At 43.5% G+C, this 18279-nt stretch overlaps 1 protein-coding gene across 7 annotated transcripts in view; it reads left to right on the top strand.

Annotated features, from left to right (window-relative positions):
* The window catches only part of LOC110490076 (segment polarity protein dishevelled homolog DVL-3), a 46075-nt gene that overhangs the window by 19815 nt on the left and 7981 nt on the right, over positions 1-18279 (top strand). For 2 of the 7 annotated variants that reach the window (XM_021563221.3, XM_090200148.1), the window contains exons 3-14: positions 1042-1169; positions 1942-2081; positions 10302-10446; positions 12283-12376; positions 12503-12572; positions 13353-13492; positions 15096-15172; positions 15937-16004; positions 16205-16354; positions 16903-17034; positions 17155-17322; positions 17911-18126. In XM_021563221.3, the coding sequence (XP_021418896.2) occupies positions 1042-1169; positions 1942-2081; positions 10302-10446; positions 12283-12376; positions 12503-12572; positions 13353-13492; positions 15096-15172; positions 15937-16004; positions 16205-16354; positions 16903-17034; positions 17155-17322; positions 17911-18126 (1528 nt within the window). Of the gene's footprint in view, positions 1-1041; positions 1170-1941; positions 2082-10301; positions 10447-12282; positions 12573-13352; positions 13493-15095; positions 15173-15936; positions 16005-16204; positions 16355-16902; positions 17035-17154; positions 17323-17910; positions 18127-18279 lie in introns of those variants that run through there. The other 5 variants (XM_036944370.2, XM_090200147.1, XM_021563222.3 and 2 more) reach the window with 4 other exon arrangements.

Below are 18279 nucleotides of genomic sequence, written 5' to 3'. Positions count from 1 at the left end.
CACAACTGTTTGGCTCAAAGGCATTAAGGAAAGAAATTCCACAAATTAACTTTTAACAAGGCACACCTGTTAATTGAAATGCATTCCAGGTGACTACCTCATGAAGCTGGTTGAGAGAATGTCAAGCGTGTGCAAATCTGTCATCAAGGCAAAGGGTGGCTACTTTGAAGAATCCAAAATCTAAAATATATTTTTGATTTAACACTTTTTTGGTTACTACAATACATGATTCCATATGTGTTATTTCATAGTTTTGATGTCTTCACTATTATTCTGCAATGTAGAAAATAGTAAAAATGAATGAGTAGGTGTGTCCAAACATTTGACTGGTAGTGTATATATAAAAAATAAAATAATAATTAGCCCCGCACATAGTATAAAGCTGCTCCCCAGTGCTTTCGTCCTGCACTATGTTGGTGGATGCTTAGGAGGCAGACCAGAACACGTCTCCCTACTTCCCCAGCTGATTAGATTAGCTAACTGGAATCACAGGATGCTCCACAACGCTCCTGAAATATCCTGGGCCTTACTTATTGAATCTGAGAAAAGGGGGCATGTGTGTGTGTTTGTCAATGGAGGACTGTATGTGTGTCTGTCTTGTGTCCACCTAGTCAATAAGCACATTTACAATTCCGACAGACTGTCACGCATACACACTTATACTCAAAATCATGACTGACTTTGTTACTCACTATCTGTATGTGTCTCACTGTGTCTGTGTCTCGAAGGATTCCCCGGTTCCTCTTATAGAGCACTACTTTTCAATAAAGCCCTAGACAGAGAATAAAGTTAGTAGTATAATGACAAACATAGGACTCTGGTATTAAGTAGTGCAATATAATAGGGAAAAGGGTTTTCCTTGAGGTTTGTCTAAGTCCCCTTCACCTCTCTCTCTCGCCATCATTATCTCACTCACTCATTCACGTTCTCTCTCTCAATTCAATATACTTTTTGGACATGGAAAGTGAAATCACTTACAGTGCCAAAGTAAGCACAAGCAATAATAATACTTTCTCTGTCATTCTCTCTCTCTCTCCCCAGTTGGTGTCAGCAGATGGTTCTCATGGGGGTTCCGATGGGGGTTCTGTGTGTGCAGATAGCCAGGCAGAGCTGCCACCTCCTTTGGAGAGGACCGGTGGCATCGGAGACTCAAGACCCCCCTCTTTTCAGTCAGTATCTGCAAAGTGTGTGTTTGTGTATGCATGTGTGTGACTCTAGTTGACCATCTAACCTAACCCCCCCCCCCCTCCCCCCTCCTCCCTCTCGTGTGTTGTGGAAGTGGCCTTGACTTAGCTATGGTGAGGTGTAGAGCTAAATACTGTGTGTGTGTGTGTGTTTCTGTGTCTCTGTGTGTGATTTTTTGTATTTTATTGAAATCATATCTATTATCTGTATGTCTGTGTCTCTCTCTGCCTACCCCCTGGGAGCTCGGGGTCAATATTAAATCAGCCAGCTGGGAAGGTCTTAATCAGACACCCACAACATACACACACACACACACAGAGAGAACACCCCTTTCCCTCTGCTGGTCAGAACTGGTTAATGCCATTTTGCCCACTGCAGCTCTCAAATGTACACACCCATATGCTCATCCTCATGCATAATACACACATATGCGCGTGTGTGTCCGTGTATGCATGTACATAACCACACATACATGGTGTGCACATGCATGCAGCAGTTACAGACAGACAGGCGCTCACGTTCTCTTTGTAGCTAGCTCCTCTCTGGTGAGGCTGACACTAAAACATACTGACATTCTGATAGCAGCACTTGACACTTAAACGGCATGGGTCTGCAACAAAGACTTGCCTTTGTGTGTCTGTCAGACAGTTGTGTGTAGGAGAAGGGAAAATAAATATAATCCCTTCTCTTTGAATTCATTTATTTTCTTTCTCTTTCGTCTCTTTTACTCCCCCTTTTATTTAACCTTCCCATCAGTGCGAACGCTGCCGGCATTCAGGACAATGAGACAGAGACTGAGTCAGTCGTGTTGCTAGAGAGAGAGAGGGAGCGGGAGAGAGACCGGGGCAGGGAGAGGGAGAGGCCGCGAAGGAAAGAGAAAGACACTCATGACCATGGTAAGTCTTAGTGTCTGTCCATCTGCCTTCATGTCACAGCCTATCCCACTTATAGTCCATGGGCCAGCAGAAACATGTGTCCAATTTGGTGTGGCAAAGGTTTGATGGTATTAAATTGTTCCCCACAAGCCCCTGATCAAATTGATATATGATAACCGCTTTCTATGTTTTTAACACCTTTTATATATCTTGTTGTTGACATTTAATCCTAGTAAAAATTCCCTGTCTTAGGTCAGTTAGGATCACCACTTTATTTAGAGAATGTGAAGTGTCAGAATAATAGTCGAGAGAATTATTTATTTCAGCTTTTATTTCTTTCATCACATTCCCAGTGGGTCAGAAGTTTACATACACTCAATTAGTATTTGGTAGAATTGTCTTTAAATTGTTTAACTTGGGTCAAACGTTATGGGTAGCCTTCCAAAAGCTTCCCACAATAAGTTGGGTGAATTTTGGCCTATTCCTCCTGGCAGGACTGGTGTAACTGAGTCAGAGTTGTAGGCCTCCTTGCTCGCACAGGCTTCTTCAGATCTCCCCACAAATTTTCTGTCGAATTGAGGTCAGGGCTTGTCCACAACTTTGGAAGTATGCTTGGCGTCATTGTCCATTTGGAAGACTCATTTGCGACCAAGCTTTAACTTCCAGACTGATGTCTTGAGATGTTTCTTCAATATATCAACATCATTTTCCTGCCCAATGATGCCATCTATTTTGTGAAGTGCACCAGTCCCTCCTGCAGCAAAGCACCCCCACAACATGATCCTGCCACCCCTGTGCTTCACAGTTGGGATGGTGTTCTTCGGCTTGCAGGCCTCCCCCTTTTTCCTCCAAACATAACAACGGTCATTATGGCCAAACAGTTCTATTTTTGTTTCATCAGACCAGGAGGCATTTCTCCAAAAAGTACGATCTTTGTCCCCATGTGCAGTTGCAAACCGTAGTCTGGCTTTTTTATGGTGGTTTTGGAGCAGTGGCTTCTTCCTTGCTGAGTGGCCTTTCAGGTTATGTCGATATAGGACTTGTTTTACTGTGGATATAGATACATTTGTACCTGTTTCCTCCAGCATCTTCATATGGTTCTTTGCTGTTGTTCTGGGATTGATTTTTACTTTTTGCACCAAAGTACATTAATCTCTAGGAGACAGAACGCGTCTCCTTCCTGAGCGGTATGGCAGCAGCGTGGTACCACGGTGTTTATACCTGCGCACTATTGTTTGTACAGATGAACGTGGTATCTTAAGGCATTTGGAAATTGCTCCCAAAGATAGACCAGACTACAATGTTTTTTCTGAGGTCTTGGCTGATTTCTTTTGATTTTCCCATGATGTCAAGCAAAGAGGCACTGAGTTTGAAGGTAGGCCTTCAAATACATCCACAGTCAATTGACTCAAATTATGTCAATCAGAAGCTTCTAAAGCCATGACATCATTGTCTGGAATTTTCCAAGCTGTTTTAAAGGCACAGTCAACTTAGTGTATGTAAACTTCTGACCCACTGGAATTGTGATACAGTGAATTATAAGTGAAATTATCTGTCTGTAAACAATTGTTGGAAAAATTACTTGTGTCATGCACAAAGTAGATGTCCTAACCAACTTGCTAAAACTATAGTTTGTTAACAAGAAATTTGTGGAGTGGTTGATATACAAGTTGTAATGACTCTAACCTAAGTGGATGTAAACTTCCGACTTCAACTGTATTTGTTTTCGGGATATTGGTCGTACTGGGAAATAATAGAGGAGGGCAAGTCCCACTCAATTAGAATTCAGGACCTTCCTTCTGGGATAAAGCAAAAACTGCCTAATCTTTTTATGGGATCTACTGGGGGGAAATATTTATTGACGGTTTGTTTCCAAGTCAATAATTATCTGGGCAAAACCTGTACTTTTCACGAGTTATCTCCTATTTGGAATAACAATTTTATTTTATCTGGCCTCTATGTGCTTTACATTCGCTCATTGGTCTATTTTTAAGGATATTTTCAACCTGCAAGGGCTTCGTTCCTTTCAAGATCTGAAAGAGTCGTATTTTCTCCCTGGTTCTTCCCGTTTCTTGTTTTTTTTAAAACTCTCAGACCGTAGAAAACATACAGGGTACCATAAGACACCAAAAGCATGCTCCCACTCTTTATTGAAATAATGTAATAAATATACCTGTTATGAAGGTCAGGGAGAATGACCTACAAATCAATCAAATGTATTTATAAAGCCCTTCTTACATCAGCTGAAGTCACAAAGTGCTGTACAGAAACCCAGCCTAAAACCCCAAACAGCAAGCAATGCAGGTGTAGAAGCACGGTGGCTAGGAAAAACTCCCTAGAAAGGCCAGAACCTAGGAATAAACCAAGAGAGGAACCAGGCTATGAGGGGTGGTGTCACGACTTCCACGTTCGGCGTCACCGGCCTTCTAGCCATCGCCACTCCATTTATCATTGTTCCATTTGTTTTGTCTTGTTCCCTACATACCTGGTTTACATTCCTTAATTACATTGCTGTATATTCTTCTGTCCCCCCCCCATGTCTTTGTGTGGAATTGTTTTGTTACGTGTTTTATGTGTTGCGCCAGGCTGGGTTTCCATGTTTCGTGTTTATTTCACGAAGGTATGTTTATTTGGTAAACTATAGCTTTTGTGACTGTTTTCGCGCTTTGCACATTTGCCATTTTTGCTGGAGGTTTTGACGCAGTAGCATCCGTCTGCTGTTTGCTCCTGTCTAAATAAAGTGTGCGCCTGTTCACAACTCTCTGCTCTCCTGCACCTGACTTCTCCTCCAGTAGCGCTCACCCGTGACAGGTGGCCAGTCCTCTTCTTGCTGTGCCGGGTGGAGATAACAGAACATGGCCAAGATGTTCAAATGTTCATAGATGACCAGCAGGGTCAAATATGAATAATCACAGTGGTTGTCGAGGGTGCAACAGGTCAGCACCTCAGGAGGAAATGTCAGTATCTCTACCGCTCCGGCTGTCTCTAGAGAGTTGAAAACAACAGGTCTGGAACAGGTAGGACGTCCGGTGTACAGGTCAGGGTTGAAACTGGAGCAGTAGCATGGCCAGGTGGAGTGGGCACAGCACGGAGTCATCATGTCAGGTAGTCCTGAGGCATGGTCCTAGGGCTCAGGTCCTCCGAGAGAGAGAAAGAAAGAGAGAAAGAGAGAATTAGAGAACGCATACTTAAATTCACACAGGACACCGGATAGGACAAGAGAAGTACTCCAGATATAACAAACTGACCCTAGCCCCCCGACACATAAACTACTGCAGCATAAATACTGGAGGCTGAGACAGGAGGGGTCGGGAGACAGTCTGGCCCCGTCCGACGATAACCCCGGACAGGGACAAACAGGCAGGAAATAACCCCACCCACTTTGCCAAAGCATAGCCCCCACACCACTAGAGGGATATCTTCAATCACCAACTTACCATCCTGAGACAAGGCTGAGTATAGCCCACAAAAATCTCCACCACGGCACAACCCAAGGGGGGGGGGCGCCAACCCGGACAGGAAGATCACGTCAGTGACTCAACCCACTCAAGTGACGCACCCCTCCTATGGACGGCATGGAAGAACACCAGTAAGCCAGTGACTCAGTCCCATTTTATTGAAATTATGCAATTGGTGATTAGAAAAAATCCAATATTTTAGCAATTGAGCTATTGCTGATGCCCTCGACAACCCTCAGCAGCCACTAACCAATACAATTCAGTAGGCCCTATACCAATGTTAAGCAACTCTGTTCCTGGAGTACCACAGGTACTGCTGGATTTTGTTCCAACTAGGCACTACACCTGACCAGCTGAGCTAATTGACAGAGAGGAAGAGGAAGAGGCCCAAACTCGATAGAAAATCTGTCTCCCTCCAGCATTTGGTGTTTCTTTCAAGGAGTTTTTGTGTGGAGGTAAAAATGAATGGCTTATTTGCTATGTGATGTTTATTTGATCAAATGGAAGTTTTGTGATGCTTAAGTTGACACGAGTGCCCTGATATAAGTAGGACACATGACATCCCGGCAACTTTGAGAAAAAAAAAACATTTCATATTGGAGTTGTCTCGAGATGGCTAGGCATATTCATGGCCTGAGGCGAGTAGCAAAGCATCTCTCTCCATTGAATACAGGTGGTTGATGTCAACAACCCTCATCTAATATTTTAAAAAGGATTACAATAATGAGATGCAGGGGCGCAACTTTTGTTTAAGAAGTGTGTGGTGGGGGGAGGGGCATTTTAGTTTTAATCCAGTCAGATAAACACTTCAAACAGCCTACTCGACCACTCGGGGGCATCCCCGCATGGTCCTAAAGCAAACCGTTGCCTTGTTTTGCATCATATTCCGATGATAAAACTGCAGGGACAAAAAAATGCAAATTCAGAATGTTGTGGGGACATGTCCTCCCCGTCCCCAGTGAAAGTTGCACCCCTGATGAGATGTATCCACCAATCCAAAGAAAGGATAAGCGGGAGCTAGACAGACCGCCATGCCGCTTTGTGGACAACGACTCCCATTGTTACAGCGGAGAGACATGAATCTTGTCAGTATATCCATAATCTTTGTAATTGATCAGTTCAGTGATTGCCTAAACCAACCTAAAACTGGTTGGTTCGAGCCCTGAATGCTGATTGTCTGACAGCCGTGGTATATCAGACCGTATACCACGGGTATGACAAGACATTTATTTTTACTGCTCTATTTAAGTTGGTAATCAATTTCTAATAGCAATAATGCACCTTGGGGGTTTGTGGTATATTGCCAATATACCAAAGCTAAGGGCTGTTTCCAGGCGCTCCGCATTGTGTTGTGCGTAAGAACAGCCCTTAGGTATGGTATATTGGCTATATACCACATCACTTCAGGCCTTATTGCTTAAATATAAAAACAAATCCATAAATAGTGTAACTAGACACAATCTATAAAGGTTGTAAACCGAAGGCTTTAATACTTTACCAGCTATGTAAGTTGATGCCCTCATCGTAAGGCAGTTTGTTAGAATGTTATGTTGGAATCTAGTGTATATGGATTCAATATTGTCTATCATTAAAATCACTTCAAATGAGTGAAAGATCCCTTTAGGAATATTATAGATACATTTTTAATTTTTTGAAAATAAAATATAGAAATAAGAGATCCAAATACTGATCACAAACAGTTATATGAATAGCGTTTTTGGCATATTTTGGGGAAAAATTATGATTGTAATTTTACAAAGATTATATACAGTATTTTGCAAACCTGGCTAAATTGGTTGCATTATCTCCATAACTATAATATTTTTGGTATTATCATTAGGGAGTATTCCACCTATTGTGAGTTGTGGAAATGTCAGACCAATCCAATTAAAACCAATAGAGCCTGTTGATGGCCATATTGGAAAATGTGTACCCAATGAATAAATAACCAATAGCTAGGCAACATTGTTTAGACATTTCCCAGCTTCATGTAAAGTTTGGTGCACTCATTATGAATGCATTTTGCAAAAATGGGTTACCTGTACCTCTTTGCTGGGATTTTATACAGGTTGCCATGTACTGGGCAGGTTTCACATCGCATTTCTTGATGTTAACACAATTTATAGAATCATATATAATTTTTATAAATAGACAACAGTGAATGCTCCTAAAACATTTTCTAAGTGTTTTAATGTCAAATATTTGAAATGGCTGCAAAATTCAGACTGCTTTTTTTGGCATATTTTTACTACTATTCTGGTAATATTTTGCTAGAAAGTTACATACTTGGGCCGATTTTGTGTTACCCTCATTGTAACAAATATTTGAAGCCATTTTCTGTCTTATTACACCAATTACTTATTCAGTTATGGTCATGCAAAATCAATACAGTTCCTCCCCATTGAAGTTAATGGCGGCCATCTTGAAAATAGGCTGCTGGGATGACTATATGGCAAAAGAAACTTGCCCAGTGAGTGCCTTGTTCTGTGTGAAATGTGGTGTCGTTAACATGTAGGGTACCATGTGACAAGAGTGCATCCCAATACTGCCTATTCTGTCTCGATGTACCCCAAAATGCATACATGTATTACATTTGAACCACCAAGGTGGGTCCATAGAGATGTCATTAAGAATTCAATTGATTCATACCTTACTTTGTGTTGTATTATGAAGTTAATGATATATAAATGTACTAACTGCATAGGAGTCATAACATATAATGCAGTGATAACCACATTTAGCCATTATTGGAGGAATAGGAGGAAGTTGCCCATGGATGCTGATCTAGTCATTTTTTGCATTCTCCCTTAAAGGACGTAGGGGGAGTAACCTGATCCTAGATCTGTGCCTAATGGCAGGGTTTGAATCATGGGTGCCCATGTGTGTTCATTTGATGCCGACGGTCCAGTCCACCCAACCCCAAAGAGTCAATGGGTGAACCTCAAAATCACCTTGATTCCTTATCAAAATGTCAGGGGGGGGGTGGGGGTCTTCTCCTCCAATGCCCTGTATGATTCTCTCTGACACTGAGAAGGAGTCGAAGAGAGAGGATGTTAGGAATAAAAAATATGTACACTACAGTGGGAAAGTATTCAGACCCCTTGACCCTTTCCACCTTTTGTTACGTTACAGCTAAAATGAATTCAATTGTTTTTTTCCCTCATCAATTAACACACAATACCCCTTAATGACAAAGCAAAAACAGGTTTTTAGAAATGTTTGCAAATGCATTCAAATAAAACACTGAAATATCACATTTACATAAGTATTCAGACCCTTTACTCAGTACTTTGTTGAAGCACCTTTGGCAGCAATTACAGCCTCAAGTCTTCTTGGGTATGATGCTACAAGCTTGGCACACCTGTCGTTGTCCTGTTGGATGGTGAACCTTCACGCCAGGTCTTGAGCATTCTAGAGCAGGTTTTCATGAAGGATCTCACTGTACTTTGCTCCGTTCATCTTTCCCTCGATTCTGACAAGTCTCCCAGTCCCTGCCGCTGACAAACATCCCCACAGCATGATGCTGCCACCACCATGCTTCACCGTAGGGATGGTGCCAGGTTTCCTCCAGACATGATGCTTGGCATTCAGACCAAAGAGTTCAATCTTGGTTTCGTCACACCAGATAATCTTGTTTCTCATGGTCTGTGTGTCCTTTAGGTGCCTTTTGGCAAACTCAATTTGGGCTCTCATGTGCATTTTACTGAGGAGTGGCTTCCATCTGGCCACTACCATAAAGGCCTGATTGGTGGAGTGCTGCAGAGATGGTTGTCCTTTTGGAAGGTTCTCCCATCTCCACAGAGGAACCCTGGAGCTCTGTCAGAGTGACCATCGGGTTCTTGGTCACCTCCCTGACCAAGGCCCTTCTCCCCTGATTGCTCAGTTTGGCCGGGCGGCCAGCTCTAAGAAGAGTCTTGGTGGTTCCAAACCTCTTCCATTTAAGAATGATGGAGGCTGCTGTGTTCTTGGGGACCTTCAATGCTCCAGAAATGTTTTGGTACCCTTCCCCAGATCTGTGCCTCAACACAATCCTGTCTCTGAGCTCTACGGACAATTCCTTTGACCTCATGGCTTGGTTTTTGCTCTGACATGCATTGTTAACTGTGGGACCTTATATAGACAGGTGTGTACTTTTCCAAATCATGTCCGAACAATTGAATTTTCTCCAGGTGGACTCCAATCAAGTTGTTGAAACATCTCAAGGATGATCAATGGAAACAGGATGCACCGCAGCTCAATTTCGAGTCTCATAGAAAAGGGTCTGAATAATTATGTAAATAAGGAATTTCTAAAAACCTGTTTTCGCTTTGTCATTATGGGGTATTGTGTGTCGATTGATGAGAAAAAAAATGTTTTTTTTAATCAAGTTTAGAATAAGGCTGTAACGTAACAAAATGTGGAAAAAGTCAAGAGGTCTGAATACTTTCTGAATGCACTGTATATTCTGAACCTAGCTGGGCCAAGCGAAGCCAAGCTATACTGAGATTGCCTGGTTAGACCGTAGTTGAACCGTGCTGAAAAGAAAATATCGGAACCAGCACAGTTCGGTTGGGTTGGCACATAGTATGAAAAGGTAATTATGTAGTATTCATAATGATTAGTATTCATACTCTTATTAGAGCATACCATGGCAAAACATTTTGCTTACAAAAAACTGGTGTTTTGAAAATGAAAATTTGCATTCAGGTATTCCCTTCCCATGTCTCTGTTCTTCCGATTTGTTTCTACTGAACACTATTCGGTTGACTTTTCCTCTCTTCCGCTTGCCTGGCGTCCTCCTCAGGTGGCAGGCTGAATGGTCACACGCGTCCAGAGCGGGAGACGCGGCGACCGGAGCTGGCGGGGTACGAGAGCTCATCCACGCTGATGAGTTCTGAGCTGGAGACAACAAGCTTTTTCAACTCTGAAGACGATGATGCATCTAGTCGGTGAGCACCACACACACACACACACATACACACACACACACAAACAAACGCGCACACGCACACACACACACACACATACATACACACACACACACGGATCAACAGAAAAATGGCTTTTAATTATCTCAGTGAGGGGACTAAATATCCCAAAACAACTACAGCTAGTATGATAAATGGAAAAATCGGGTTAAGTTGTCATTTGAGTGGAACATCCCTTAAATACGAAGAGATCACCTCATTCATTGCTGCCAGTGTTGGTTGTAAATAGGACTTGACGGGTTAGGACCAATTACACTCACACTCACGTACACTGTATATACAAGTATTTGGACACCCCTTCAAATTAGTGGATTTGTCTATTTCAGCCACACCCATTGCTGACAGGTATAAAATCGAGCACAAAGCCATGTGATCTCCATAGACAAACATTGGCAGTAGAATGACCTTACTGAAGAGCTCAGTGACTTTCAACGTGGCACCGTCATAGGATGCCACCTTTCCAACAAGTCAGCTCGTCAAATTTCTGGCTTGCTAGAGCTGCCCCGGTCAAATGTAGGTGCTGTTATTGTGAAACGGAAACGTCTAGGAGCAACAACGGTTCAGCCGTGAATTGGTAGGCCACACAATCTCACAGAACAGGACCAGCGAGTGCTGAAGCGCTTGGCGTGTAAATAAATCATCTGTCCTCGGTTGCAACACTCACTACCGAATTCCAAACTGCCTCTGAAAGCAACGTCAGCACAATAACTGTTTATCGGGAGCTTCATGAAATGGTTTTCATTGGGAGCTTCATGAAATGGTTTTCATTGGGAGCTTCATGAAATGGGTTCATTGGGATCACCATGTGCAATGCCAAGCATCGACTGGAGTGGTGTAATGCTCGCCGCCTTTGGAGCAGTAGAAACACGTTCTCTGGAGTGATGAGTCATGCTTCACCATCTGGCAGTCCGACGGATGAATCTGGGTTTGGCGGATACCAGGAGAACACTAACTGCCTCAATGCATATTGCCAACTGTAAAGTTTGGTGGAGGAGAAATAATGGTTTGGGCTAGGCCCCTTAGTTCCAGTGAAGGGAAATATTAACACTACAGTGTACACTTACATTCTAGACGATTCTGTGCTTTCAACTTTGTGGTCACAATTTGTGGAAAGCCCTTTCCTGTTTCAGCATCACAATGGCCCCGTGCATAAAGCGAGGTCCGTACAGAAATGGTTTGTCGAGATCGGTGTGGAAGAACTTGACTCGCCTGCACAGAACCCTGACCTCAACCCCACCTAACAACTTTGGGATGAAATGCGAACACCGACTGCGAGCCAGGCCTAATCGCCCAACATCGGTGCCTGACCTCACTAAAGCTCTTGTGGCTGAATGGAAGAAAGTCCCCGCAACAATGTTCCAACTTCTAGTGGAAAGCCTTCTTAGAAGAGTGAAGGCTGTTTATAGCAGCAAAGGGGGGACCAACTCCATATTAATGGCCATGATTTTTGGAATGAGATGTTTGATGAGCATGTGGCCGAATACTTTGGTCATGTAGTGTACATTTACCCAAGACACTAAAAAGGTGTCCTATCACATGAAAACATGACATAATCCATTTGATGTATCCACTCTACGTGATCGCTATCTACTGTTATTCAAGTGCCCACAAATCATATGCTCTAGAAAAGCCATACAAAAGACTGTTGCTTTTCCCTTTGAGCTCAATGGCCACAGCTAAGATTGGCTCAAATGGATGGAGTCACATGTGGCCAATCAACCACTGGCAGATGAGTGTGCATTGTGTGTCATGACACCACAGTGAGTTGTATCGCCGCTGAGATGTCATCACCCGCAGGTTCAGTGGCTCCACGGAGCAGAGCACTTCGTCGAGGCTCATGAGACGACATCGGCGGCGGCGGCGGAAACCCAAAGCTCCACGGATGGAGAGGGTAAGACACACACACACACACAGACCACACAGATGCCAGTTTGCTTTGTGTTCAGTGGTCCTTGTGCATGTCCTCACCTCTATCTCTTTCAGTCATTCCTCTACTCCTCCCTCTCCTCCTGTCCAGTCGTCCTCTTTCAGCAGCGTCACAGATTCCACCATGTCACTGAACATCATCACTGTCACTTTAAATATGGGTGAGTGGTACTGTTCATCTATATCTGTGTAATGTATATAACTTTACATCTATATGATATTTTATATATCATTGGTGATTTATGGATTGACTTCAAGATTCAGAGACCACCCACTGGGCACAGAAGTCAGCTCAACGTCTAATTTGGATTTACATTTGGATGAGTTGTCAACTATCGTGAATTCCACTTGAAATCAACAAAACATTTCACCATGCCATTGGATTTAGGTTAAAAGTCTGGTGAAAAAAATATGAAATGCCCTGACGTTGATGACTTTTTGCAAATCCAGTTAGTTTCCCCCTTTGCTTCAACGCTATCGCATTGTTTTTTGGGGTTGAAATGATGTGGAAACAACGTTGATTCAACCAGTAGATCGGAACTTCTCTGAGACGCTTTGTGTATACGAGCCCAGAGGCCAAAGACTCCCTTTTCAAGGAGGTATTCATATGTATCCTTCACTCTGGCTATTGGTTTACATCAGAGGCCAAAGACTCCCTTTTCAAAGAGGGATTCATATGTATCCTTCACTCTGGCTATTGGTTTACATCAGAGGCCAAAGACTCCCTTTTCAAAGAGGGATTCATATGTATCCTTCACTCTGGCTATTGGTTTACATCAGAGGCCAAAGACTCCCCTTTCAGAGGGATTCATATGTATCCTTCACTCTGGCTATTGGTTTACATCTGTAGGGAAGGTATCCTTTGTTTTGTTCAACACTCTTTCTTTCTCTTGTCATTACTCTTCCTTCCTCCTCTCCTCCTCCTCCCTCCCTTCATGCAGAGAAGTATAACTTCCTGGGCATCAGTATTGTAGGTCAGAGTAACGAGAAAGGAGATGGAGGAATCTACATTGGCTCTATCATGAAGGGAGGGGCGGTGGCCGCCGACGGACGCATCGAGCCTGGAGACATGCTGTTGCAGGTGTTTGTTGAGCGTTTGTGTTTAACATTGGTGGAAAAAGTACCCAATTGTCATACTTGAATAAAAGTAAAGATACCAATAGAAAATGACTTACTTAAAATTGAAAGTGATCATGTAAAATACTACTTGAGTAAAAGTCTAAAAGTATTTGATTTAAATATACATAAGTATCAAAAGTTAATGTAATTGCTGAAATTATATTTAAATAACATATGGAATCATGTAGTTACCAAAAAAGTGTTAAACAAATCCAAATATATTTTATATTTGATATTCTTCAAATTGCCACCCTTTGTCTTGTTGACAGCTTTGCACACTCTTGGCATTCTCTCAACCAGCTTCCCCTGGAATGATTTTCCAACAGTCTTGAAGGAGTTCCTACATATGCCGAACACTTGTTGGCTGCTTTTCCTTCACTCTGCGGTCCGACTCATCCCAAACCATCTCAATTTGCTTGAGCTCGGGGGATTGTGGAGCCAGGTCATCTGATGCAGCACGTTATCACTCATTGTCCTGTTGAAAAACAAATGATAGTCCCAATAAGCCCAAACCAGATGGGATGGCGTATTTCTGCAGAATGCTGTGGTAGCCATGCTGGTTAAGTGTGCCTTGAATTCTAAATAAATTACAGACAGTGTCAACAGCAAAGCTCCATCACACCATAACACCTCCTCCATGCTTTATGGTGGGAAATACACATGCAGAGATCGTCTGTTCACCCACACCGCATCTCACAAAGACACGGCGGTTGGAACAAAAAATCTCCAATTTGGACTCCAGACCAAAGGAAACATTTCCACCGGTCTAATGTCTATTGCTCTATTGTTCTTGGCCCACGCAAGTCTTATTCTTTTTTTGTTGTCTTTTTTTAAACTTTTACCCCTTTTTCTCCCCAATTTCGTGGTATCCAATTGGTAGTTACAGTCTTGTCTCATTGCTGCAACTCCCGTATGGAGAGGCGAAGGTCGAGAGCTGTGCATCCTCCGAAACACAACCCAACCAAGCTGCACTGCATCTTGACATGATGGCCACTTAATCCGGAAGCCAGCCGCACCAATGTGTCGGAGGAAACACCGTGCACCTGGTGACCTGGTGGTTTCTTTGCAGCAATTTGATCATGAAGGCCTGATTCACGCAGTCTCCTCTGAACAATTGATGTTGAGATGTGTCTGTTACTTGAACTCTGTGAAGCATTTATTTGGGCTGTAATTTCTGAGGCACACTCCAGAACTCAGACATAATTTACAAATTAAGTGAGTCCGCCAGATCAGTGGCAGTAGGGATTTTGAGGGATGTTCTCTTGATAAGTGTGTGAATTGTACCATTTTCCTGTCCTGCTAAGAATTCAAAATATTTTGGGTACTTTTGGGTGTCAGGGAAAATGTATGGAGTAAAAAGTAAAATGTTCTAAAAATATAAATAGTGAAATACAGATACCCCAAAAAATGACTTAAGTCGTGCTTTAAAGTATTTTTAAGTGGCAAAGAAAGTGAGAATAAGAGGAATGGTTTTGGGGTCTTTAATTGGACTTGGTTGGTAGGATTTCCTGGTTTCTTTCTCTCCCTTTTCTACATCACCCCATCTCTCATCCCCTCTTCTCCAGGTGAACGACATTAACTTTGAAAACATGAGCAATGATGATGCAGTCAGAGTCCTGAGGGAGATTGTCCATAAACCAGGGTAAGGAGCAGTCTCTCACACACTGAAGCCTACACACTGAAACCTACTGAGTATCACACAGTGATGATGCAGTAAGAGTACTGAGGGAGATTGTGAATAAGCCAGGGTAAGGAGCAGTCTCTCTCACACTGAAACCTACTGAGTATCACACAGTGATGATGCAGTAAGAGTACTGAAGGAGATTGTGAATAAGCCAGGGTAAGGAGCAGTCTCACACACACTGAAACCTACACACTGATACGTGCTGAGTATCACACAGTGATGATGCAGTAAGAGTACTGAGGGAGATTGTGAATAAGCCAGGGTAAGGAGCAGTCTCACACACACTGAAACCTACACACTGATACGTGCTGAGTATCACACAGTGATGATGCAGTAAGAGTACTGAGGGAGATTGTGAATAAGCCAGGGTAAGGAGCAGTCTCACACACACTGAAACCTACCCACTGATACCTACACACTGATACGTGCTGAGTATCACACAGTGATGATGCAGTAAGAGTACTGAGGGAGATTGTGCATAAGCCAGGGTAAGAAGCAGTCTCACACACACTGAAACCTACACACTGATACGTGCTGAGTATCACACAGTGATGATGCAGTAAGAGTACTGAGGGGGATTGTGAATAAGCCAGGGTAAGGAGCAGTCTCACACACACTGAAACCTACACACTGATACGTGCTGAGTATCACACATTGCTGCTGGTTTGTGTGTGTATAAACTGTGTGTAAACTGAGTGTTTGCTGTGTGTAATTGTTGACAGCCCTATTACTCTGACTGTGGCTAAGTGCTGGGATCCTAACCCCCGAGGATGCTTCACACTGCCGAGAAGTGAGTACTCACACACAGCATCATGTAATTAGACGTAATGACTTTGTAAAAACTTCCTCAGATGGATATATTTTCTTCTTGGGAGGATCAAATGTCACCTCTAAGATTTGACATTTAATTTGCTTTTATGGGGGGGGGGAATCGATGTAAATGTGTTTTACCATGTTCCACAGAGACAAAACAACTCTTTCTCTGTGTAGGTGAGCCGATCCGTCCCATAGACCCTGCTGCCTGGGTGTCCCACACCGCAGCAATGACGGGGGCGTACCCAGTGTATGGTATGAGCCCTTCTTTGACCACCATCACCTCCACCAGCTCCTCCATCACAAGCTCCATCCCTGAGATTGAGCGTAAGTCACCCCTCCCGTTCCCTCTCCACCATCCCCAGCGGGCAAAAGTTGGCATGGGACAACCCAATGACAAAAGTTTGTGGTCGAAATCTGGTTGTGACGACATCAAGACATCTGATAGAAAATAACATAATTTGGGTTTGTATTCTGGTCGAAGCAACGTCCCAGATTACAACCAGGCAAACACGTAATTTTCTGGTCTCTAAAAAGACGTGTAGAAAAATGTGTCCTATTTTAGTCCGTATAACTTGACCCTGATGACAGAAAAGTCAATCCTGCCATCTTGTCGATACATTTTCCCTAGTGGGTTGCTGCACGACTGCCACTTCTGCTTACTTCATTTCCCGCTTGCTGCTGAATGAATGAATGAATGGCTCCCTTGGTGTTTCCCAGTGGGCAAGACTGGGTGAAATTATTATTACAACCAGAAACTGGTTGAAATAATGTTGTTAGGATGTCATTTCAACCAGTTTTTTACAGTTTTGCCTGCTGGGTTGTTTCACTGCTGCAGCTATCTGACTGTTGCTCTTTCCTTCTTTCCCTCCCAGGGCTCGATGACTTTCATTTATCCATTCACAGCGACATGGCAGCAATTGCCAAAGCGATGGCCAATCCAGAGTCTGGCCTGGAGGTGCGAGACAGGATGTGGCTCAAGATCACAATCCCCTCCGCCTTCATAGGTATTCTTTCTCTCTTTACTTTGCTCTCTTCACTCGCTCTTCTGTCTGTATTGTCTCGCTTTCATAGGGACTATTGTTAAGGTCTCTCTCACCCTCTCCATCTGTCTGTCTCTGTCCCAGGCTCGGACGTGGTGGACTGGCTCTACCATCACATAGAGGGCTTCACTGACCGCCGTGAGGCCAGGAAGTACGCCAGCAACCTGCTGAAGGCCGGCTACATCCGGCACACCGTCAACAAGATCACCTTCTCTGAGCAGTGCTACTACATCTTCGGAGACCTCTGTGGCAGTGAGTCTTATAATCCCTTTGTCTTCCACAAGATAGCTTTCTTTAGGACTCTTCACCTTTCCATCTTCAGAGACCTCTGTGGCAGTGAGTCTTATTATCCCTTTGTCTTCCACAAGATAGCTTTCTTTATGACTCTTCACCTCTCCATCTTCGGAGACCTCTGTGGCAATGAGTCTTATTATCTCTTTGTCTTCCACAAGATAGCTTTCTTTATGACTCTTCACCTCTCCATCTTCGGAGACCTCTGTGGCAGTGAGTCTTATTATCTCTGTCTTCCACAAGATAGCTTTCTTTATGACTCTTCACCTCTCCATCTTCGGAGACCTCTGTGGCAGTGAGTCTTATTATCTCTGTCTTCCACAAGATAGCTTTCCTTATGACTCTTCACCTCTCCATCTTCGGAGACCTCTGTGGCAATGAGTCTTATTATCCCTTTGTCTTCCACAAGATAGCTTTCTTTATGACTCTTCACCTCTCCTTTACTCTTTCTTCTTTAACACGTTTGTCCCTTTCCACTCCTTCCCCTTCTCCTCCACTCTCTCCCTTCCCTTCCTCCCATTTTCTCTCCTCTCCTCCCCTCTCTCTCAGATATGGCTAACCTCTCACTGGGAGACCACGATTGGTCGAGTGGGGCGTCCGACCAAGACACCCTTGCTCCCCTGCCCCGCCCTGGGGCTGCCCCCTGGCCCCTGGCTTTCCCTTACCAGTACCCCATCCCACAGCCCTACAACCCACACCCTCTGCACGAGCCTCCCCAAAGCCAACCTGGAAGGGGGGGGAGTGCAGGCAGCCAGCACAGCGAAGGTGAGATGCTCCGCTACACATACACGCAAACTAACAGAGAGACACACACAGAAAGGCAAACCAAATGACTGGACTGACTTTTTCCACATTTTGTTACATTACAGCCTTATTCTAAAATGGATTCATTGTTTTTCCTCATCAATCTACACACAA

Source organism: Oncorhynchus mykiss, chromosome 15 (genome assembly GCF_057628025.1).
Source record: "Oncorhynchus mykiss isolate SJ-2025 chromosome 15, ASM5762802v1, whole genome shotgun sequence".
Lineage (NCBI taxonomy): Eukaryota > Metazoa > Chordata > Actinopteri > Salmoniformes > Salmonidae > Oncorhynchus > Oncorhynchus mykiss.
Note: the sequence above shows the minus strand (reverse complement) of the source record. Positions and strands in the feature narration are given on the sequence as shown.